A 24,303-nucleotide genomic window follows, 5' to 3' on the forward strand; every position below is an offset into this window, starting at 1 on the left:
TCGTTACACTTTTGGGTCTATTGGCTGTAATAGTTACACAGCTGAAACGCACAGTGAGATGGCCTCCGCCCGGGTAAGGGCTTACCCTGCCTTGGCTGCGCAGAAAGCAGATCCCCATATCTGCCGAAGTTTGCTCGTCACCTTCTGTTCCACGTGCACAATGTCAGTCCGCCCAGCGCCCTCTGAATTCCACACCTGGGACACCTCATACCTCTCTCCCTGACCCCGCCCCGCTCCATCACTGACACGTGGGCGGGCCTCACGGACGTGTTACATGAACAGATATAACCAAATATATTCCTTCCTAATGTCAGTTCACACGGACTTAGATCCGTCCACAATTGCCCGCTTGATTACTTAGCCTTGTTGCTGAAGCTACAGGGCTTCTAAACAAGGCCACTCCGGGCTGTCTCAACATGAAACACTTGGGATCTGCACGACCACGTCTCCGGAGCGGGACCAGCTGCGCCGCCAAGGACGTGGGGTCACCGGGAGCCCCTCGCCCGGAGAGCCCCGATCCCGCTGTGAGTGGGACGTGTAGGTGGTCACCGCCCTACTTAACCGGGTCAGACCTGCGGTTCCCACTCAGATTAAAACGAAACGTTACCCTGAAGACCCGCTAGGGGCCGCCAGCATCGAGTTCTCAATTTTTGCGTCTTTTATATTTTTTTGATAGAAACATAAGAAACCTGCATGCTTGTTACAGGCCTGGTATTTAAAATGTTCTTACATATCTTAAGAATACTTTAAAAATTCAACCTAGGTACAGCCAGCTCTTACAATGGTGCAATGGCTCTTTTAGTTCTATGCAAACATTAGCATGTTTAAACTTTGTACAAACCCTCCACAGAATGCCCTATTCTTTTCACTGTTTTTTAAACAACTTTATTGGAGTATAATTGCTTTATAACGGTGTTAGTTTCTGCTTTATAACAAAGTGAACCAGCTATATATATACATATATCCCCATATCCCCTCCCCCTTGCATCTTCCTCCCACCCTCCCTATCCCACCCCTCTAGGTGGTCACAAAGCACCGAGCTGAGCTCCCTGTGCTATGTGGCTGCTTCCTACTAGCTATCTATTTTACATTTGGTAGTGTATATATGTCAGTGCTACTCTCTCACTTTGTCCCAGCTTACCCTTCCCCCTCCCCGTGCCCTCAAGTCCATTCTCTATGTCTGAGTCTTTATTCCTGTCCTGCCCCTAGGTTCTTCAGAACCTTTTTTTTTTTTTTAGTTTCCATATATATGTGTTAGCATACGGTATTTGTTTTTCTCTTTCTGACTTACTTCACTCTGTATGACAGTCTCTAGGTCCATCCACCTCACTACAAATAACTCAATTTCGTTTCTCTTTATGGCTGAGTAATATTCCATTGTACATACGTGCCACATCTTCTTTATCCATTCATCTGTCGATGGACACTTAGGTTGCTTCCAGGTCTTGGCTACTGTAAACAGTGCTGCAATGAATACTGGAGTGCAAGTATCCTTTTGGACCATGTTTTTCTCCAGATATACGCCCAGAAGTGGGGCTGCAGGATCAGATGGTAGCTCTATTTTTAGTTCTTTCAGGAACCTCCATACTGTTCTCCACAGTGGCTGCACCAACTTACATTCCCACCAACAGTGCAGGAGGGTTCCCTTCTCTCCACACCCTCTGCAGCATTTATTGTTTGTGGATTTTTTGATGATGGCCATTTTGACTGGTGTGAGGTGATACCTCATTGTAGTTTTGATTTACATTTCTCTAATAAACGATGTTAAACATCCTTTCATGTGCCTCTTGGCCATCTGTATATCTTCTTTGGAGAAACGCCTATTTAGGTCTTCTGCCCGTTTTTTGATTGGGTTGTTTGTTTTGATGATATTAAGCCTCATGTGCTGTTTGTAAATTTTGGACACTAATCCCTTGTCAGTCGCATCATCTGCAAATATTTTCTCCCAATCCGTGGGTTGTCTTTTTGTTTTGTTTATTGTTTCCTTTGCTGTGCAAAAGCTTTTGAGTTTAACAAGCTTTTCTTCTTGAACTAGACAAGTTGATACTAAGCTCCATTTGGAAAAATAGAAACTTAAGAATACTTAGGAAAACACAGAAAGAGAAGAGCTATGCGGGTAGCGGGGACGAGCTGAACCAGAAATTAAAACACACCACACAGCCTCTGAGTCGTGAGGAAATAAGAAAGCCTAGATGCGTCTGCTTATTATGACAGAAGAAACACAAGAAGGACTGGCCGTATTTTACAGGCATTTAAAAGTAGTGGGATATTATAAACAATGTGATTTCCATGTGAATGGGTGCATTTGGGAGAAGAGAAGCTTCTGCTATGGCATAGAGTCAGTAGCTGCTAAACTTATAAAGTCAAAATTTAATAAGCAGCATGACATGTACAAACTCTCAAAGTACCTCCCCACAGACCGGTGATTAATTACAAAGGGCAAATAACAGCTTTACTCTGGAGAAACCTGGGGCATGCCGAATTTCCTAAGTTAGGAAAGACCAAATCACCAGAAAGGAGAAACAAGGACAACATGGCTTGAGTGCTATTCCACCCCCAAATGCACAGCTGGCATCTAACCAGGAAGTGGTCTGGGCAAACCTCCTATTCTGTGTGCACCACGCTTCCTTTCTCTGCAGGGCCTCTCCTTCCTCAGGAGCCCTCAGTCACGTGACTCATCAACCCCAGTAAGAGCAAGGCTGTGAAGGAAAGAACCCAGCATCTCCACTCGTGAGCTTGTTTGAATCTCACTGATCCAAACAGGATTCCATGATCTGGGAGCATTTGCAGATGAACACAAACCACTGAAGTGTGGGCGGAGGAAGTACCTTGGGCAGGAACCACTGACCTTCTGACTGTCCAGTTCGAACCCAGCCCCGGGCTCTCGGCACTTGATGGCATATTTGGACCGTGTCTGGGGCGCACATCTGGGGTTTATGACGCGCAGAAACTGTTTTCTGAAAAAGGAGACGTCATCCGTCTTATCTGGGATGCTAACAGAGACTGCTGTGGAGGGAAGTAGCTGCTGTGCTTCCTGTGGAGTCTTTAGTGTCGAAACCCTCGCTGGGGGTGACAGGCCCCTGCCCGAGGTATCCTCTTAGTCCGCGTGGCCTCCCAGGCTCTGTCCTCTTGTCCCTCTGCTCAGCCGGGGTGAGCAGGAAAGTCACCGTGATTTCCAAACTCACCACCTGCTCTACCTTACTCTGCACGGAAGGACACTGAGTTCTATTTGTATTATCATCATTTTGTAATCTTAGGATGAACCCTGAATTTCCCTTTAAGATCCCCCCAAGGCACCTTCTACGTGGTGGAGACGGGGAGATGGTCCTGGATTACCTGGGGGCGGGGGCCCCTGTTACCACCAAGGTCCTGATGAGAGAAGGAGCGAGTCAGCGGGGCCAGAGCCCAGGCCGATGGGACTCGGAGGCAGAAGCAGGAGAGGCGGCGCGCCTGCGGGCTTGGGAGGTGGGAGGGGATGAGGCAAGGGACACGGCAGCCTGCAGAGGCTTGAAAACGTGGGGGAATGAAGTCCACCCCAGTGCCTCAGGAGCAACACAGCCTGACAACAACTTGATTTTAACACAAGGGTTTCCATTTGGACTTCTGACCTCCAGAACGTAAAGTAATAAATCTGTGTTGCTTTAACCCATGGACTTGTGGTCGCCACAGCAGGAACAGGAAACATACACACTGAATATCTCTGGGGTTCTTTGGTGGTCGTTGTTCAGTTGTTTGTTTGTTTGCCAATCTGAGCTCTGCAAGCTCAGGGTTTGAATCTGCCATGTCCAAGGATGTACTTCTAAGCCAGGCACATTGCAAATACCCAATAAATATGTTGATGCTTGGGTCAAAAAGGACTTCAGGCCACGAAGGCAGCAGCTTATGGGTCAAGTGAGGCCTCAGACGTGCTCAGGTATGTCTGCAGAAGCCCGCTGCCCACTCCAGCCTGAGCCCTGTGGAAACGAGCGCCAGGCTCCTGGGGAGGGGCAGTTCCCCTTCCTGTGGGGCTGCTGACGTGACACCCCGTGACGGGGAGGACCAGCCTCCCAGTGGACACAGCCTGTGTGTCTGTCCTGTGAGCACCGTGGTCTCCTCCATCTGCACCGCCTGGACCACAGGGACGAGACGCCATGACCCACAGCCTCACGGCCCTGCTCTGCCTTGGTGAGATGGAGGAGCGGGAGGGGAAGCCCTGGCCAGGGAGGGACCCCTGCCCACAGCCAGGCTGCTCTGTCAGGAGAGCCCAGGACTCAGGAGGCTCCCGGGGAGGAGAGGCGCTGCTCAGGGTTCAGGGCAAACCTCTCACAGGGGCCTCTCTTCCAGGGCTGAGTGTGGGCCTGAGGACCCCGGTGCAGCCAGGTGAGTCTGTCCGCAGGTGTCCCAGCTCCCTCCTGCTCATGGGGACAAGGGGCCACGCCCAGGCAATGGGGATGGGGAGCAGCAGTTCTGGGCTGAAGGAGGGGCAGTCTGGGAGGTTGGGGGCTGAGAGCTGGGGACCTGGGGGTGAGGATGTCTTGTGACGCAGCCTCTGATGTCCTTCCAGGCACCCTCCCCAAACCCACCATCTGGGCTGAGCCAGGCTCTGTGATCCCCTGGGGGAGCCCCGTGACCATCTGGTGTCAGGGGACCCCGGGGGCCCGGGTGTTCCGTCTGGATAAAGAGGGACGCTCAGCTTCCTGGGACAGACAGCCCTCACTGGAGCCCAGGGACAAGGGCAAGTTCTCCATCCCACACATGACACAGTCCGACGCAGGGAGGTATCACTGTTACTACCTCAGCCCCACTGGCTGGTCAGAGCGCAGTGACCTCCTGGAGCTGGTGGTGACAGGTGAGAGGACACTCGGGGGTCCCGGCCTCAGGCTCTGCCCTCAGGAAGGGGGTCTGCTCTCAGGGGTGTGTCCCTCTCACAGCCCAGCCCTGGGGGAGGGGAGGGGGGTGTGAGCCCCATTTCACAAGCTCCCTCCTTCTCTCCTAGGGGTCCACAGCAAACCCACCCTCTCAGTCCTGCCGAGCCCTGTGGTAACCTCGGGAGGGAACGTGACCCTCCAGTGTGGCTCATGGCAGGGACTGGACAGGTTCATTCTGACTAAGGAAGGAGAACCCAAGTCCTCCTGGACCCTGGATGTACAGCGACGCCCCGATGAGCAGGCCCGGGCCCTGCTCCCCGTGGGTCCCGTGACCCCCAGCCACAGGTGGACGTTCAGATGCCACGGCTTTAACAGGGACACCCCCCAGGTGTGGTCGGCCCCCAGTGACCTCCTGGAGCTCCTGGTCCCAGGTGAGGAGGTCCCACCCTGGCCTCACGCACTTTTTGAGGCACGAGACAGATTATTAGATGCTTTTCTCCCAGGATTGTCCCAGATGAGAGGGTGGGGTGAGGGGGGAGTGGGGCGCACAGGACAGAGACACAGAGTGTGAGTGACAGTGAGGCCTGGGGACCAGGACGGGAGAAGGGGCTTCATGGGGGGAAGCAGCCCCTACAGCCCAGGCTGGTCGTCCCCCAGGTGTGTCTGGGAAGCCCTCCCTCCTGACCCCGCAGGGCCCTGTCGTGGCCTCTGGACAGAGCCTGACCCTCCAGTGTCGCTCTGACGTCGGCTATGACAGATTCGCTCTGTCCCAGGAGGGGGGACAGGCCCTCCCCCAGCGCCCTGGCCGGCAGCCCCACGCTGGGCTCTCTCAGGCCGACTTCCCGTTGGGCCCGGTGACCAGCACCCACGGGGGCCGGTACAGATGCTACGGTGGACACAACCTCTCCTCCGAGTGGTCGGCCCCCAGTGACCCCCTGGACATCCTGGTGGCAGGTGAGGAGCCAGCGGGTCAGTCAGGGACCCAGACTCTGCACAGGCCCTGCCGGGGGAGCCCCAGGTGGTGATGCTGGGACCAGGCGTGAGGGGTCCCCAGGGAGGGAGGGAGAGAGACAGAGAGAGACAGGGGTGGGCAGGGAAGGGGAGAGACTCACAGAAAACAGAGACAGACAGAGATGAGGGGCCTCAGGGAGGCCCTGCTGAGTCGCAGTTCAGAACCAGGGGGCGGGCAGCCCCTCACCCCGCTTCCTCTCTCTAGGACGGTTCCCTGACACACCCTCCCTCTCGGTGCAGCCGGGCCCCGTGGTGGCCTCAGGAGAGAACGTGACCCTGCTGTGTCAGTCAGGGAGCACAAGGGAAACTTTCCTTCTGTCCAAGGAGGGGGCAGCCCAGCCCCCACTGCGTCTTAGATCAAAGTACCGAGGTCGGCATTTCCAGGCCGAATTCTCCCTGAGTCCTGTGACCTCAGCCCACAGTGGGACCTACAGGTGCTACAGCTCACTCAGCAGTAACCCCTACCTGCTGTCACACGCCAGTGCCCCCCTGGAGCTCGCGGTCTCAGGTGAGGGGCCCTGGCCCTGTCCTTTCTGACTCAGACAGCTCAGGGCTGTGTCCCCTGAGCACTCTGGGCTGAGGTTGAACGAGGGAGGGTCACCCAGAGGGGGCTGTGCCCCTCAGAGGCCCTCCCATCCCCTCCCACACCTTCTCACCTCACCTGGAATCTGGAACCTGACGACTGTAGGAGACCACAAGGCAGGTGTAAGGGCAAGGTTTCATGAGGTGGGGACTCCAGGGTCAGCCCCACCCACTTCCTGTCCTCATTCCCAGGACCCTCTGGGGGCCCCAGCCCCCCACCTACAGGCCCCAATTCAACAACTGGGGAGTCACTGAGGCCTCTCTGCTCAGAGGGAGCACAGGCCACCCCAGGGCAGTTTCAGAGTCTCTGGGAGGATCTAATGCCCTCAGATCCTCAAGGACAGGCTGGGGGTCAAGCGGAGATGCCAGGAGGACCCCAGGGCTCCAGGGGCTCTGAGGCTGGTGGATGAAGGGTGGGGGTCATGGACAGGGAATGACCCCTCGGGGCCCATCCTGGGGGAGGAGCGGTGGGCTGACGTGGGGAGAAGCAGTCCCCGACCCTCACCTCCTGTCCTGACCCCCAGTAGGCTCTGAAGTTGGGGTCCTTCCCCCCACAGACCCAGACCCGCAGACGGGTGAGTGAGGGTCTGTGGGACATGGTGTTGGGTCCAGGGGGGGCAGGGCTCAGTTATGCCCTTGGTTCAGGCACCTCTGGAGACGCTGACTTGGACCCCCTTCCCCTGCCCGGGCCTCAGTTTCTCCAAGTGTAAAAGCAGAGAATCGTGGCCCGGAGCTTAGATTTCCTTCAGTTCTGACTTCTGGTTGTGACCCCCCAGGAGAGGAGGCGTCACAGGGAGGCCCCTGAAGATGTGACCGTATGGGGGCCTGGCCCCTCCGCTGCAGTGATGGTGGCATTGTACAGGGAGGGGGAGGGGAGGCAGGACAATGGTCCAGGGTGTCCAGGCCCTCCCCCTTCAGCTCAGGGAGCCCAGCTTGAGCGGAAAGAGCAAGGGCTGGAGTCAGACTCCAGGTTCAGACCCAGCTCTGTGCTCCTGCTGTGGGCCCTGGGCAGGTGGTTTCTCTCCTCTGAGTCTCAAGTTCATGGTCTGTAAGCTCCCTGGTCCCACCATGCTCACAGGCCTGCTGTGCGGTGAGATGAAATGATGCGTGGGCTTCACAGAGCTCAGGAGGGCAGAGCCCCCAGCCCAGCCCAGACCTTCCCAGGGGCATCAGGGCCCTGCAGGGTGGGGTAGGGATCCTGGAGAGAGACACAGAGTCCACCCCATGTAGCCCTGCAGACCCCCCTGCAGATGAGGAGCCCTCAGAGCACAAATCTGGTGTCTGCTGGGGGGCAGTTCAGGAGAGCTCAGGGAGCTCACAGCTCTGGGTTCTAATCCCAGCTCTGCCATGTCCAGGCTGAGTCACTTGGGGCTCATGCTTTTCCTCTCTGTGCCTCAGTTTCCTCGTCTGTAAAATGGGTGGGGCAGGTTAGAGGAGATGAATGCACAGACCCCAGCACGGGCCTGCACACAGTAGGCGCTCAATTGAATGGCATCTTGGGCTCACTCATGACGTCACTGGTGCCCCAGGTCTCAAACGGTACCTGAACATTCTGATCGGGGTCTCGGTGGCCTTCGTCCTGCTGCTCCTCGTCCTCCTCGTCCTCCTCGTCCGACACCGGGGTCAGAGCAGACGCAGGAAGTCGGGTGAGTAGGGAACGGGGTGACCCAGGCCCCTGCAGGTGCTGGGCTTAGGGCACCAGCCAAAGGGAAACCTAAGAGATGGGCAAGGTCAGCTTAGAAAAAGATGGTCCAGAGGCTGAAACTCAAAAATCTAGAAAGAAAACACGTACTGTCAGCTGCCATGTATAATTTAAGGTATTTTCCTCCTTTTCAACCTCATGAAGTGTTGAAACGTGTACGCGAGTGTGAGTTCAGGTCTCCTTCTTTCCTCCTGAATCCCGTGTGAGGGGCGGGGGTCCCAAGAGTCCCAGGGCCGAGCCCCAGCCCAGGGCGAGGCTGATTTGCACCTTCCCGCAGGGGCTGCAGACCCAGAGCCCAAGGACAGAGGCCTGCAGAGCAGGTAACTCCCGCCCCAAAGACCCCCAGGCCCACCCCGCCCGCAGCTCCCCCTCATTCTCCCCTAACACGCCCGCCTCCTCCCCAGCTCCTGCCCAGACGCCGCCGCCGCCCAGGACCAGGCCCTCTGTGAGCAGAAGCGGACGGGGTGGGGGACACAGGGTTCTGGAGGCAGTGGGGGAGGGGAAGGCTGGGAAGGGGTGGGCTCAGGGAGTGCGGACGGAAACCCCACACTTCCCCTCACCCCTGGGTCTCAGTGGCCCCTTCTGGGTGCACTGCGGGGGCTCCAGCCCTGAGGGATCTCGGGGAAGCCCGCCCAGCGGTACACACCCTGTTCCGCCCCAGCAGATGCTGCCGTGAAGGACACACAGCCTCAGGAGGGGGTGCAGCTGGACCATCCGGTGAGACCCCTGCTCCTGTCCAGGCCACCAAACACCTTCTTGTTGCCAAACTCAGTCCAATGGACACGTCTCTGTCCTAACATCCCAGCTCCAGCAGCGTCCCACACTGACCTCTCCTTCCGGGCTTCCTGGGTCCTCCTGCTGTGACTCCACCCCTCCTGTTTCCTTGTGACCTCATGGCCCCTCCTTCGGGGTCCCCTTTCCTGGCTCCTCGTCCTCTGTCTGACCTTCTGGCATTGCAGAGAAGCCCCACGTCTCAAGAGGATTTGTGAATAAGTGAATCACCTGAAAGTCCCCAGGCACCCCTTCCTTCATTCACCCAAAAGTGGTGCACAAGGAGAGCGCATCCCCCCGGCTCCCTGTAGGTGCTGCAGGTGCAGCAGGGAGCTCACCTGGTGGGTGAGAGAGACTATATGTAAAGAAGCAGGTAGCGTCCTAGAATGCAAGGTCCCGATAAGGAAAGTAAAGCAAGAGAAGGTGACAGAGTGCATGGTGGGGGAGGGGCAGCAAGTGCAAAGGTCCTGAGGCAGGGACCTGCTTTTGCAGGAAGATGGCTGTGCGGCTGGAGCCAAATGAGCAAGGGAGATAATGCGTTAATACAGAAATCAGAACCGTAGAAAGAATCCAGAGGCTCCAAGGTGTTAGGAGGTCCCTGGAGTTTCCATCAGGCAAGTGACCTGATCTTAGGTTTTAAAGCATCACTCTGGCAACACAGTGGAAAGCTGATGGGAGGAGATCACAGTGGATCCAGGAAGTCCCCTTTCTGTCCTATTCTCTCCCTCCAGCAGAACAGGCAGGATGCAGACCCCCAGGAGGGGATGTATGCCCAGGTGAACCACTCAAGATCAAGACTAAGGCGGGGGGCGGCCACCTCTCCTTCCTCCCTGTCGGGGAGATTGCTGGACACGAAGGACAGACAAGTGGAAGAGGATGGGCAGAGGGACAGTCAGGTGGGTCCCATCCTGTCTGGGCCCCCAGGCTTCCCCCACCCAACCATCCTCCCTCCCTCTCCCTCACCGCAGGCCGCCGCATCTGAAGCACCCCAGGATGTGACCTATGCCCAGCTGAACCACTCGACCCTCAGACGGGAGACTGCACCCCCTGCCCCCCAGTCAGAGGAGCCCCCAGAAGAGCCCAGCTTGTATGCTTCTCTCGCCGTCCGCTAGCCCAGGAAGGACCCAGACCCCACGCTCCAGGGAGGAAGACTGCACGGACCCCGGAAGGCACAGGAGCTGCCTGCCCGCAGTGGACACCACCTAACGACCATCAGACAGCCTGGACTCCCAACACGGACCACCAGGAGCCCCTGGGACCCTTCGCAGTCACCTGATTCCACCCTCAAAGATAACTAATATCCTTACATTTGGGAAATAATGCAACAGACTTCTCAAAAATCAATGTGTGAACTGAAAACCAAAATCAAAACAAAAACAAACAAACAAACAAAAAAACAAAACAGAAGCGGGAAAATGTTTTCAATGAATGATAATGTAAATAATACACGTCAAACATATGAATTGAGAAAATTAAGAATCATGCATGAATACATTAGAAAAGCCTTTAAAAAAGTCAATGACCTAACATAACACACCAAGAGTTTAGGATAAAATAGCAAATTATTTCAAATGAAGGTAGAAGGCAGGAATAATAATGACAAGGGTAACTAATAATGAAGACAACCCAAAAGTAGAGAAAATCAATTAAGGCAAAAAAAAAACTCATTCTTGAAAACATTCATGAATCCTAGCCACCACGGCCGAGGGAAAAAGAGAGAAGGCACACATTTCTAAAATCATGAAAGAAATTGCAGACAGCACTACGAATCCTACAAACTTTATAAACATAGTAACAGAACATTATGAAAAATTTGATGCCAACATACAGAAAATGTAGACGGAATGGAAACCTTTCAGTGTACAATTTACTAAATGGAAAATCTATCACCTTATACATTGACTCTCATCAAAAATTACACACGACTGAACTATATAGAATCTAAAAAATTCAAAATGAAAGAAATAGAGAGTAGAATGCTGGTTACCGGGGTTGGAGTGAGGGGGAAATGGGAAGATATTGGTCAAAGGGCACAAACTTACAGTTATAAGATGAATAAGTTCTGGGGATCTAATATACAGCATGGTGGTTATAGCTAATCACACTGTATCCCATTCTTGAGTGATTTGAAGAGAGTAGATCTTAAATGTTCTCACCAGAAAAAGAAATTGCAACTGTGTGATGGGATGCAGACAAATACTAGGGTGGTCATCACTTTCCGACGTGTAAGTGTACAGTTCAGGAAGCTTCACTGGTGATTTCTTCCAAGCACTTATGTACTCAGGAAAGACACACACACACGCACACACACACACCAAAATTGCACAAACATTTCCTGAGAACAGAAAAAGAAGAAACATACCTCAACACATCAGATCAGGAAAATATTTACACCAAAACCTGACAAGGGAATTATACATGGGCAAGTCCCAGGAAGATCTCTCACATGAGCTTAGATGGAAATCCCTAAACAGAGTATACACAAATAAGATTTAGTGATATATTAAAAGGACATTACTTCATGACCATACTGTGGGGTGTTTTTTTTTTGAAGGCTAGAGTGGCTTAAAATTTTTTAAATCTATCACATAATGCAATACATTAATAGAACAAGTAAAAAATAATCATCTCAATAGATGCAGACAAAGCCTTTGATAAAATATACCAACAATTCCTGGTGAAAATAAAAACGCATCAGAAATAAAAGGGAATTTCCTTTCATTGATGAAGGCATGTTTAACAATCAACACTAGACATCTTTTGTAAAGGTGAGAACCTGAGGTCCTTTCTTCTACAATGGGCAATGATCCAAGTATGTTCCCTATGACCACTTGTATTCACCAGGGCACTGGAGGCACCAACCAAGTAAGTAAAACAAAACAAAGCGAGAAGCTCTGAAGTGGATAAGAATAATATTGTACTATTAAGAGACTGCACAGTTGTGTTCGTAGAAAATCCAAAATACTGTAAAGATGTTCTACTCTAATTAAAAAGTTTTCCAGCATCGCTGCATACATGGTCAATATATAGAATTCAAATGCGTTCAAGACTTCCGGTTCTTGATTGAGATGAAGTAAATGAATGTCTCCCTGTTCCATGACTTAATACCAGTGACCTGATTGTATACTGCTGACTTCCAAGAGCAGTATGATAATCTATTTGGGCTGTTTTTCTTTTTTTGAATTTTTGAATTTTATTTATTTTTTATACAGCAGGTTCTTATTAGTTATCCATTTAATACATATTAGTGTATATATGTCAATCCCAATTTCCCAATTCATCACACCACCCCACCCCGCTACTTTCCCCCCTTGGTGTCCATGGGTTTGTTCTCTACATCTGTGTCTTAATTTCTGCCCTGCAAACCGGTTCATCTGTACCATTTTTCTAAATTCCACATAGATGTGTTAATATACGATATTTGTTTTTCTCTTTCTGACTTACTTCACTCTGTATGACAGTCTCTGGATCCATCCACATCTCTACAAATGACCCAATTTCATTTCTTTTTATGCCTGAGTAATATTCCATTGAATATATGTACCACATCTTCTTTATCCATTCGTCTGTCGATGGGCATTTAGGTTGTTTCCATCTCCGGGCTATTGTAAATAGAGCTGCAATGAACATTTTGGTACGTGACTCTTTTTGAATTATGGTTTTCTCAGGGTATATGCCCAGTAGTGGAATTGCTGGGTCATATGGTAGTTCTATTTGTAGTTTTTTAAGGAACCTCCATACTCTTCTCCATAGTGGCTGTACCAATTCACATTCCCACCAGCAGTGCAAGTGTACCCTTTTCTCCACACCCTCTCCAGCATTTATTGTTTCTAGATTTTTTGATGATGGCCATTCTGACTGGTGTGAGATGATATCTCATTGTAGTTTTGATTTGCATTTCTCTAATGATTAATGATGTTGAGCATTCTTTCATGTGTTTGTTGGCAATCTGTATATCTTCTTTGGAGAAATGTCTATTTAGGTCTTCTGCCCATTTTTGGATTGGGTTGTTTGTTTTTTTGATATTGAGCTGCATGAGCTGCTTATAAATTTTGGAGATTAATCCTTTGTCCGTTGCTTCATTTGCAAATATTTTCTCCCATTCTGAGGGTTGTCTTTTGGTCTTGTTTATGGTTTCCTTTGCTGTGCAAAAGCTTTGAAGTTTCATTAGGTCCCATTTGTTTATTTTTGTTTTTATTTCCATTTCTCTAGGAGGTGGGTCAAAAAGGATCTTGCTGTGATTTATGTCATAGAGTGTTCTGCCTATGTTTTCCTCTAAGAGTTTGATAGTTTCTGGCCTTACATTTAGGTCTTTAATCCATTTTGAGCTTATTCTTGTGTATAGTGTTAGGGAGTGATCTAATCTCATACTTTTATATGTACCTGTCCAGTTTTCCCAGCACCACTTATTGAAGAGACTGTATTTTCTCCATTGTATATCCTTGCCTCCTTTGTCACAGATTAGTTGACCATAGGTGTGTGGGTTTGTCTCTGGACTTTCTATCCCATTCCATTGGTCTATATTTCTGTTATTGTGCCAGTGCCATACTGTCTTGATTACTGTAGCTTTGCAGTATAGTCTGAAGTCAGGGAGCCTGATTCCTCCAGCTCCATTTTTTCCCCTCAAGACTGCTTTGGCTATCTGGGGTCTTTTGTGTCTCCATAAAAATTTTAAGTTTTGTTCTAGTTCTGTAAAAGTAGCCATTGATAATTTGATAGAGATTGCACTGAATCTATAGATTGCTTTGGGTAGTATAGTCTTTTTCACAATACTGATTCTTCCAATCCAAGAACATGGTGTATCTCTCCACCTGTTGGTATCCTCTTTAATTTCTTTCATCAGTGTCTTATAGTTTTCTGCATACAGGTCTTTTGACTCCCTAGGTAGGTTTATTCCTAGGTATTTTATTCTTCTTGTTGCAAAGGTAAATGGGAGTGTTTCCTTAATTTCTCTTTCATATTTTTCATCATTAGTTTACAGGAATGCCAATAGATTTCTGTGCATTAATTTTGTATCCTGCAACTTTACCAAATTCATTGATTAGCTCTAGTAGTTTTCTGGTGGCATCTTTAAGATTCTCTATGTATAGTATCATGTCATCTGCAAACAGTGACAGCTTTACTTCTTCTTTTCCAACTTGTATTCCTTTTATTTCTTTTTCTTCTCTGATGGCCATGGCTAGGACTTCCAAAACTATGTTGAATAATACTGGTGAGAGTGGACATCCTTGTCTTGTTCCTGATCTTAGAGGAAATGCTTTCAGTTTTTCACCATTGAGTATGATGTTTGCTGTGGGTTTGTCATATATGGCCTTTATTATGTTGAGGCAGGTTCCCTCTATGCCCACTTTCTGGAGAGGTTTTATCATAAATGGGTGTTGAATTTTGTCAAAAGCTTTTTCTGCATCTATTGAGATGATCATATGGTTTTTATCCTTCAATTTGTTAATATGGTGTACACATAGATTGATTTGCATATATTGAAGAACCCTTGCATCCCTGGGATAAATCCCACTTGATCATGGTGTATGATCCTTTTAATGTGTTGTTGTATTCTGTTTGCTAGTATTTTGTTGAGGATTTTTGCATCTATATTCATCAGTGAAATTGGCCTGTAATTTTCTTTTTTTGTAATATCTTTGTATGGTTTTGGTATCGGGGTGATGGTGGCCTCATAGAATGAGTTTGGCAGTGTTCCTTCCTCTGCAATTTTTTGGAAGAGTTTGAGAAGGATGGGTGTTAGCTCTTCTCTAAGTGTTTGATAGAATTCACCTGTGAAGCCATCTGGTCCTGGACTTTTGTTTGTTGGAAATTTTTCATCAGAGTTTCAATTTCATTACTTGCCATTGGTCTGTTCATATTTTCTGTTTCTTCCTGGTTCACTCTTGGAAGGTTATACCTTTCTAAGAATTTGTCCATTTCTTCCAGGTTGTTCATTTTATTCGCATAGAGTTGCGTGTAGTAGTCTCTTAGGACGCTTTGTATTTCTGCAGTGTCTGTTGTAACTTCTCCTTTTTCAATTCTAATTTTATTGATTTGAGTCCTCTCCCTCCTTTTCTTGATGAGTCTGGCTAAAGGTTTATCAATTTTGTTTATCTTCTCAAAGAACCAGATTTTAGTTTGATTGATCTTTGCTATTATTTTCTTTGTTTCTATTTCCTTTATGTCTTCTCTGATCTTTATGATTTCTTTCCTTCTGTTAATTTTGGGCTTTGTTTGTTCTTCTTTCTCTAGTTCCTTTAGGTTTAAGGTTAGATTGTTTATTTGAGATGTTTCCTGTTTCTTGAGGTAGGCTTGTATTGCTATAAACTTCCTTCTTAGAACTGCTTTTGCTGCATCCCATAGGTTTTGGGTCGTCGTGTTTTCGTTGTCATTTGTCTCTAGGTATTTTTTTGATTTCCTCTTTTATTTCTTCGGTGATCTCTTGGTTATTTAGTAACATACTGTTTAGCCTCCATGTGTTTGTGGTTTTTACATTTTTTCCCTGTAATTGATTTCTCATCTCATAGCATTGTGGTCAGAAAACATGCTGGATATTATTTCAATTTTCTTAAATTTACTGAGGCTTGATTTGTGACCTAAGATGTGATCTATCCCGGATAATGTTCCGTGAGCACTTGAGAAGAAAGTGTAATCTGCTGTGCTGGGGTGGAATGTCCTATAAATATCAATTAAATCTCTCTGGTCTATTGTTCATTTAAAGCTTGTGTTTCCTTATTAATTTTCTGTTTGGATGATCTGTCCATTGGTGTAAGTGAGGTGTTAAAGTCCCCCACTATTATTGTGTTACTGTCAATTTCCTCTTTTATAGCTGATAGCAGTTGCCTTATGTATTGAGGTGCTCCTACATTGGGTGCATATATATTTATAATTGTTATATCTTCTTCTTGGATTGATCCCTTGATCATTATGTCCTTCCTTGTCTCATGACATTATTTTAAACTCTATTTTATCTGATATGAGTATTGCTACTCCAGCTTTCTTTTGATTTCCATTTGCATGGAATATCTTTTTCCATCCCCTCACTTTCAGTTTGTATGTGTCCCTAGGTCTGAAGTGGGTCTCTTGTAGACAGCATATATATGGGTCTTGTTTTTGTATCCATTCAGCAAGCCTGTGTCTTTTGGTTGGAGCATTTAATCCATTCATGTTTAAGGTAATTATCGATACGTATGTTCCTATTACCATTTTCTTAATTGTTTTGGGTATGTTTTTGTAGGTCTTGTTCTTCTCTTGTGTTTCTCACTTAAGAACTTCTCACAGAAGTTCCTGTAGCATTTGCTGTAGAGCTGCTTTGGTGGTGCTGAATTCTCTTAGCTTTTGCTTGTCTGTAAAAGTTTTGATTTCTCCATCGAATCTGAATGGGATCCTTGCTGGGTAGAGTAATCTTGGTTGTACGTCCTTCCCTTTCATCATTTTAAATATGTCATGCCACTCCCTCCTGGCTTGTAGAGTTTCTGCTGAGAAATCAGCTGTTAACCTTATGGGAATTCCCTTGTATGTTATTTGTTGTTTTTCCCTTGTTGCTTTCAATATTTTTTCTTCGTCTTTAATTTTTGTCAATTTGATTACTATATGTCTTGGCGTTTTTCTCCTTGGGTTTATCCTGCCTGGGACTCTCTGCACTTCCTGGACATGGGTGGCTATTTCCTTTCCCATGTCAGGGAAGTTTTCAACTACAATCTCTTCAGATATTTTCTCGGGTCCTTTCTGTCTCTTTTTTTGGGACCCTTATAATGCAAATATTATTGCATTTAATGCTGTCCCAGAGGTCTCTTAGGCTGTCTTCATTTCTTTTCATTCTTTATTCTTTATTCTCTTCCACAGCAGTGAATTCCACCATTTTGTCTTCCAGGTCACTTATCCGTTCTTCTGCCTCAGTTATTCTGCTACTGATTCATTCTAGTGTAATTTTCATTTCAGTTATTGTATTGTTCATCTCTGTTTGTTTGTTCTTTAATTCTTCTAGGTCTTTGTTAAACATTTCTTTCATCTTCTCGATCTTTGCCTCCATTCTTTTTCTGAGGTCCTGGATCATCTTCACTATCATTATTCTGAATTCTTTTTCTGGCAGGTTGCCTATCTGCACATCATTTAGTTGTTTTTCTGGGGTTTTATCTTGATCCTTCACCTGCTACGTAGCCCTCTGCCTTTTCATCTTGTCTATCTTTCTGTGAATGTGGTTTTTGTTCCACAGGCTGCAGGACTGTAGTTCTTCTTGCTTCTGCTGTCTGCCCTCTGGTGGTGGATGAGGCTATCTAAGAGGCTTGTGCAAGTTTCCTGATGGGAGGGACTGGTGGTGGGTAGAGCTGGGTGTTGCTCTGGTGGGCAGAGCTCAGTAAAACTTTCATCTGCTTGTCTGCTGATGGGTGGGGCTGAGTTCCCTCCTTGTTGGTTGTTTGGCCTGAGGCGACCCAACACTGGAGCCTTCCCTGGGCTCTTTGGTGGGGCTAATGGCGGACTCTGGGAGGGCTCACGCCAAGGAGTACTTCCCAGAACTTCTGCTGCCAGTGTCCTTGTCCTCACAGTGAGCCACAGCCACCCCCTCCTCTGCAGGAGACCCTCCAACACTAGCAGGTAGGTCTAGTTCAGTCTCCTATGCGGTCACTGCTCCTTCCCCTGGGTCCTGATGCACACACTACTTTGTGTGTACCCTCCAAGAGTGGAGTCTCTTTCCCCCAGTCCTGCTGAAGTCCTGCAATCAAATCCCACTAGCCTTCAAAGTCTGATTCTCTAGAAACTCCTCCTCTCGTTGCTGGACCCCCAGGTTGGGAAGCCTGACGTGGCGTTCAGAACCTTCACTCCAGTGGGTGGGCTTGTGTGGTATAAATGTTCTCCAGTCTGTGAGTCACCCACCTAGCAGTTATGGGATTTCATTTTATTGTGATAGCGCCCCTCCTACAGTCTCATTGTGGCTTCTCCTTTGTCTTTGGATGTGGGGTATCTTTTTTGGTGAGTTCCAGTGTCTTCCTGTCGATGATTTTTAAGCAGTTAGTTGTGATTCCGGTGCTCTTGCAAGAGAGAGTGAGAGCACATCCTTCTACTCCGCCATCTTGAACCCCAGATGTCATTTTTAAATACATGCGTCCTAGCACTTAATTGGCCTCTCCTCATCTCTGAAAAATGTTCAATTCTTTATTTCTTTGGCTTTGCTATATGTCATGACCTTTCCTTCTGACACCTACAATAGATACGACATTGGCCCTCCTCATTCTATTCCCCAAGTATCTTGAATTTCCATTTGTGGTCTCGCTAACCTTCATTCTGGAACATTTCCTCATACTGTATTCAATTTCATAATTGGTCCCTCAGCTGTCCTGTCCTTGATGGGATGACATTTTTTAATGTGTTCATTCTACTGGATTTGTCATCTCTACCTTTTCTAACTCTTTTCAATAACTGCCAGTTCTTCAATAAAATAACCCATATGGTTGCCTCCCTTTATTTTTCAGGTATTTAAACATGCTTAATTTAAATCGACTGTCGTATTTTCCTACTGATTCTATTTCCTTGCCTAGGACACCCCCATTCATCAGCAGACGGCTGTCCGTAGTACTGTCATCATTACTAGGGTCAATGTGATATCCATTCCTGTTAAAGGCTCTGCCCTCACAACCCCGATCTTTCCTAGAAGGCTTCTCCCAGGGCTGTCTTGGGAGTCAGGCTGACCAGGGGAGACTGCTGCAGCTGCTCCTGCCCCGTGCTGCCCACCGTCTCAGACTTAGCATCTGCTCACAGCTGTGGCCTCAGGGATGGTCCAATGGGACCCTCACACTCTCACGAGGGTGGACACCCATGGCTGACAATCGTGGACTGAGTCTGTTTCATGCCACACAGGGGAGGTGGCTCAATGCTGACCACGGGCTTGGGGCAGTGAGCAGAGCTATCCCAGTGCCCGTCCAGAAACGCGGGGAAGTGGGGCCGCAGCTTCAACCTTCACCTGGAGCCCTGACCCCTCCCTGCCTGTGAGGACCTGGGTCCCTCTCTCTGTCCACACAGGTGGGAACCTCCTCCCTATGACCCCCCTTGATGATCCCGGTCAGCGGGGGTCACTCAGCCTAGTTCCCTCTTCTTTGCTCTGGTTCCCTCTCCATTTGGGGAACTTTCCTTCTCTTTTTCTGCATGTGTCTGTGGGTATGTGTTTCAGAAATATTCAAGATAGCATTTCTCAGTGTTAGGAGCACAGGAGGGCTCTTGGGTGGGCACCACAGTCACCCACTTTGCCGTGGAGTCTGAGCCCAGGATCCTTTCATGTCCCACCCACTGCTGTTGTCACCTGCTCTAGAAATTAACAATGGTGATCCTGCAATGAACCTGACACCACTGAGCTCACAGACACTCTGAGGAGTGGGGCTCGTGACGACATGCAGAGGAGGAAACACAGGCTCAGAAAGGGCACTGCCCTCACGGTTACAAGAGCAGTGGGGACAGATTTCAATAGAGATGTTTTCCTTCAAAGTGACACCTCTAACTCAAATCAACATCCCCTAAGCTTCCAGGCAGGATGACAGGACGGGGAGGAGAGCCCTGTCTAAGGATCAAGGGCACCGAGCAGGCAGGGACGACTCAGGGCTTGTTCCTAGGAAGGTGGGGTGGACACTGTTTCAAGAAAAAGGGAGAAGTCCCTGAAGGGGGCTGAGACAGAAAGCAAACCCACACTCTGGGGCCAGGGGAGCAGGCGTGTTTCCTTCCTTATTTCCCTGAACTTCTCCTCCGTGCTCACTGCCACGCTGACCTCCACGGAGCTGTAGGCAGATGTTACACGTGTGTCTCTGCTGATCTGAGCTCTGCGGTGCAGCAGGAACCTGCATCCTCCCTGAAGCATCGCCAGGGCCTGGGTGACACCCGTCCATGGTGAGGACCCCACAGGGACCCGCTGATGGACGGGTTGAGGACGAAGGACACCCAACAGGGAGGCTCTGAGAGGGGAGGACGTGCCTGGGTCACCCTCACCTGGAAGGGGCGTCTCAGGAAGACACCGGGTCTGTCATGGGAATGAGGGCCAGGCTCCTGGGGAGGGGCAGTTCCCCTTCCTGTGGGGCTGCTGACGTGACACCCCGTGACGGGGAGGACCAGCCTCCCAGTGGACACAGCCTGTGTGTCTGTCTGTCCTGTGAGCACCGTGGTCTCCTCCATCTGCACCGCCTGGAACACAGGGACGAGACGCCATGACCCCCAGCCTCACGGCCCTGCTCTGCCTTGGTGAGATGGAGGAGGGGGAGGGGAAGCCCGAGCCAGGGAGGGACCCCTGCCCACAGCCAGGCTGCTCTGTCAGGAGAGCCCAGGACTCAGGAGGCTCCCGGGGAGGAGAGGCGCTGCTCAGGGTTCAGGGCAAACCTCTCACAGGGGCCTCTCTTCCAGGGCTGAGTGTGGGCCTGAGGACCCCGGTGCAGCCAGGTGAGCCTGTCCCCAGCTGTCCCAGCTCCCTCCTGCTCATGGGGACAAGGGGCCACGCCCAGGCAATGGGGATGGGGAGCAGCAGTTCTGGGCTGAAGGAGGGGCAGTCTGGGAGGTTGGGGGCTGAGAGCTGGGGACCTGGGGGTGAGGATGTCTTGTGACGCAGCCTCTGATGTCCTTCCAGGCACCCTCCCCAAACCCACCATCTGGGCTGAGCCAGGCTCCGTGATCCCCTGGGGGAGCCCCGTGACCATCTGGTGTCAGGGGACCGTGGGGGCCTGGGAGTTCCGTCTGAATAAAGAGGGACGCTCAGCTTCCTGGGACAGACAGCCCTCACTGGAGCCCAGGGACAAGGGCAAGTTCTCCATCCCACACATGACACAGTCCTACGCAGGGAGGTATCACTGTTACTACCTCAGCCCCACTGGCTGGTCAGAGCGCAGTGACCCCCTGGAGCTGGTGGTGACAGGTGAGAGGACACTCGGGGGTCCCAGCCTCAGGCTCTGCCCTCAGGAAGGGGGTCTGCTCTCAGGGGTGTGTCCCTCTCACAGCCCAGCCCTGGGGGAGGGGAGGAGGGTGTGAGCCCCATTTCACAGGCTCCCTCCTTCTCTCCTAGGGGTCCACAGCAAACCCACCCTCTCAGTCCTGCCGAGCCCTGTGGTGACCTCGGGAGGGACCGTGACCCTCCAGTGTGGCTCATGGCAGGAATGGGAAGGGTTCATTCTGACTAAGGAAGGAGAACCCAAGTCCTCCTGGACCCTGGATGCACAGCAATGCCCCGATGGGCAGGCCCGGGCCCTGATCCCCGTGGGTCCCGTGACCCCCAGCCACAGGTGGACGTTCAGATGCCACGGCTTTAACAGGGACACCCCCCAGGTGTGGTCGGCCCCCAGTGACCCCCTGGAGCTCCTGGTCCCAGGTGAGGAGGTCCCACCCTGGCCTCACGCACTTTTTGAGGCACGAGACAGATTATTAGATGCTTTTCTCCCAGGATTGTCCCAGATGAGAGGGTGGGGTGAGGGGGGAGTGGGGCACACAGGACAGAGACACAGAGTGTGAGTGACAGTGAGGCCTGGGGACCAGGACGGGAGAAGGGGCTTCATGGGAGGAAGCAGCCCCTACAGCCCAGGCTGGTCGTCCCCCAGGTGTGTCTGGGAAGCCCTCCCTCCTGACCCCGCAGGGCCCTGTCGTGGCCTCTGGACAGAGCCTGACCCTCCAGTGTCGCTCTGACGTCGGCTATGACAGATTCGCTCTGTCCCAGGAGGGGGGACAGGCCCTCCCCCAGCGCCCTGGCCGGCAGCCCCACGCTGGGCTCTCTCAGGCCGACTTCCCCCTGGGCCCGGTGACCAGCACCCACGGGGGCCGGTACAGATGCTACGGTGGACACAACCTCTCCTCCGAGTGGTCGGCCCCCAGTGACCCCCTGGACATCCTGGTGGCAGGTGAGGAGCCAGCGGGTCAGTCAGGGACCCAGACTCTGCACAGGCCCTGCCGGGGGAGCCCCAGGTGGTGACGCTGGGACCAGGCATGAGGGGTCCCCAGGGAGGGAGGGAGAGAGACAGAGAGAGACAGGGGTGGGCAGGGAGGGGGAGAGACTCACAGAAAACAGAGACAGACAGAGATGAGGGGCCTCAGGGAGGCCCTGCTGAGTCGCAGTTCAGAACCAGGGGGCGGGCAGCCCCTCACCCCGCTTCCTCTCTCTAGGACGGTTCCCTGACACGCCCTCCCTCTCGGTGCAGCCGGGCCCCGTGGTGGCCTCAGGAGAGAACGTGACCCTGCTGTGTCAGTCAGGGAGCACAAGGGAAACTTTCCTTCTGTCCAAGGAGGGGGCAGCCCAGCCCCCACTGCGTCTTAGATCAAAGTACCGAGGTCGGCCTTTCCAGGCCGAATTCTCCCTGAGTCCTGTGACCTCAGCCCACAGTGGGACCTACAGGTGCTACAGCTCACTCAGCAGTAACCCCTACCTGCTGTCACACGCCAGTGCCCCCCTGGAGCTCGCGGTCTCAGGTGAGGGACCCTGACCCTGTCCTTTCTGACTCAGACAGCTCAGGGCTGTGTCCCCGGAAATGTCTGAGGTAGTAATGAATGAGGGGACACAGTGGGGCTCCAGAGAGGAGGACATTCAATGGCCCCTGACTCCAAAGTCTCATCACTGGATCCTGGGTCCTCAGCTGTTGAATCAGTGGAAACTCCCAGAAGTAGGAGAATAAGATGATAGGGTTCAATCTCAGACTGAACACAGAACACACAGTGCTCAATTATTTCTGTATTAAGACACCACTTTTCTCACTAAGCCTGAGCACCGGGGGCACAGCCAACTGTGTTCCAAAGTGATTCAAAAGCAGCTTCTGAATTCAAAGAACACAGGGAGGCTGAGAGAATCCAATGAGGAGAGCGGAGGGGACCTGGCGTGTTAGAGGAAGGGTTGGTTCATTAAGGAGCTGCGTAGAAGCTGTAATGTGAGAAGTGGACGCATTGAGGACCCAGAACCCGGGAGAAGGGCTCGTGTCTCCCCAGCTCCTCACGCACACCCTCACTTTATGATTCTCATGAGCAGGTGACACCATCCACCCACCACAAAACAAATCAGATCCCACGAACGGTGAAGTCACTCAGATATGGGGCTGGGCTCCGAGGGTCATGTCCTGTCAAGGAGAGGCAGGTTCCCTGGGTGGACATCCTGGAGTCTGGGGTGATTCAGATCTGCTCTGACCTTGTGACCTCTTTGTCCAGAATTCCTACCCTCACACCCCCAACACTGCACAGTGGAGAATCTCATCCGGCTGGGCATGGCTGGCTTGATCCTGCTGGGCCTCGGGATTCTGCTCTTTCAGGCTCGACACGGCCACGGAGGAACCCAAGATGCAGCCAGGAGCTGAACACAAGAGGAAACCATGCACCGTCCCGAGTGCTGGAGCCCTGGACATGACCTTACGTGCCCAGGAGGTTCTGGAAGAGAATCTGCAGCACGTGTTGGGTGAACTGTCTGACCAGGGAGGGAGAGACATGGTGTGGGTGCAGGAGAAGGTCTGGGAGTCCCTGTGGAGGACTGGGCCTCGGTTAACCATGCTGCCTTCCCTCCCCACCAGTGATGGCTCTCCCTGACTGCCCCGTCCCCTCTCACCCCTGTGACGTGAGGCACACCCCACACGGCAGGTTTGGGTCCTTACCTTTATACATATTCATGTTCTGTTTCACTTATCCTGAAACACGTTTCTTTATTTTTAATTTCCACATTCGCTGATGTGTGTCACTGACCCTTATTCGTTCATCCCAGAACACAGACTCTGTTTTAAGAACTGAATAAATGGGTGAAAACAGTCTCCAGTTTGGAACAGGTGAATCTAAAACCTTTCCTGGACCCAACAATCTATTCTCTCCTCATGAGACAACACCTAGTACAGTTTCTCCAGAATCACGAGGTGTTTGTTTGAACTGACAGCCAGCGGGTGTGCTGCTGAAATGGCTCTAAACGTGTATCACTGTTTCAAAAGCCCTAACTGTGGCAACCGTCCTTGGTGTAAATACTCTCTTTTTGGTCAACTTCAAGGTGCCAGTGGAAATGCGCTGTATGCAGAGCTGGAATGTGCAAGTGAGTATAAACCAGCTGCAGCACACTCACTGATGATCTCGGTGTACACATAGGTCGTCTTCTATTTTAAAACTTAGGGTTTCCCTGGTGGGGCAGTGGTTAAGAATCCGCCTGCCAATGCAGGGGACATGGGTTTGAGCCCTGGTCCGGGAAGATCCCACATGCCGCAGAGCAACTAAGCCCGTGAGCCACAACTACCGAGCCTGCAAGCCACAACTACTGAGCCCACGTGCCACAACTACTGAAGCCCGTGCGCCTAGAGCCCGTGCTCCGCAACAAGAGAAGCCACTGCAAACAAAGAGTAGCCCCCGCTCGCTGCAACTAGAGAAAGCCCGGGCGCAGCAACAAAGACCCAACACAGCCCAAAAATAATTAATTAATTAATTTAAAAAAGAAAGTTT

General features: G+C 50.8%; 1 protein-coding gene across 1 annotated transcript; it reads left to right on the plus strand.

Moving 5' to 3' along the window:
* The first annotated feature begins 4,095 nt into the window (after window positions 1-4,095).
* Window positions 4,096-23,633, plus strand: LOC308605817 (leukocyte immunoglobulin-like receptor subfamily B member 3). Its single transcript, XM_081216086.1, has 17 exons — window positions 4,096-4,359; window positions 4,544-4,828; window positions 4,976-5,278; window positions 5,505-5,801; window positions 6,064-6,366; window positions 7,970-8,086; window positions 8,420-8,462; window positions 8,547-8,587; window positions 8,807-8,859; window positions 9,645-9,809; window positions 9,882-10,016; window positions 20,070-20,310; window positions 20,495-20,779; window positions 20,927-21,229; window positions 21,456-21,752; window positions 22,015-22,317; window positions 23,044-23,633. The coding sequence occupies exons 1-17, from the start codon at window positions 4,131-4,133 to the stop codon at window positions 23,187-23,189; spliced, it is 3,546 nt and encodes a 1,181-aa protein (XP_081072212.1). The 5' UTR covers window positions 4,096-4,130; the 3' UTR covers window positions 23,190-23,633.
* Window positions 23,634-24,303: the final 670 nt, after the last annotated feature.

Source organism: Mesoplodon bidens (genome assembly GCF_964165515.1).
Source record: "Mesoplodon bidens genome assembly, chromosome: 18".
NCBI classification, from domain to species: domain Eukaryota; kingdom Metazoa; phylum Chordata; class Mammalia; order Artiodactyla; family Ziphiidae; genus Mesoplodon; species Mesoplodon bidens.

Coding starts and splice junctions, on each gene's coding strand:
- LOC308605817 (XM_081216086.1), top strand. CDS start 4,131: ATGACCCACAGCCTCACGGCCCTGCTCTGCCTTGGTGAGATGGAGGAG. Junction 8,463..8,546: donor GACAGAGGCCTGCAGAGCAG/GTAACTCCCGCC, acceptor CCTCCTCCCCAG/CTCCTGCCCAGACGCCGCCG. Junction 9,810..9,881: donor ATGGGCAGAGGGACAGTCAG/GTGGGTCCCATC, acceptor CCCTCACCGCAG/GCCGCCGCATCTGAAGCACC.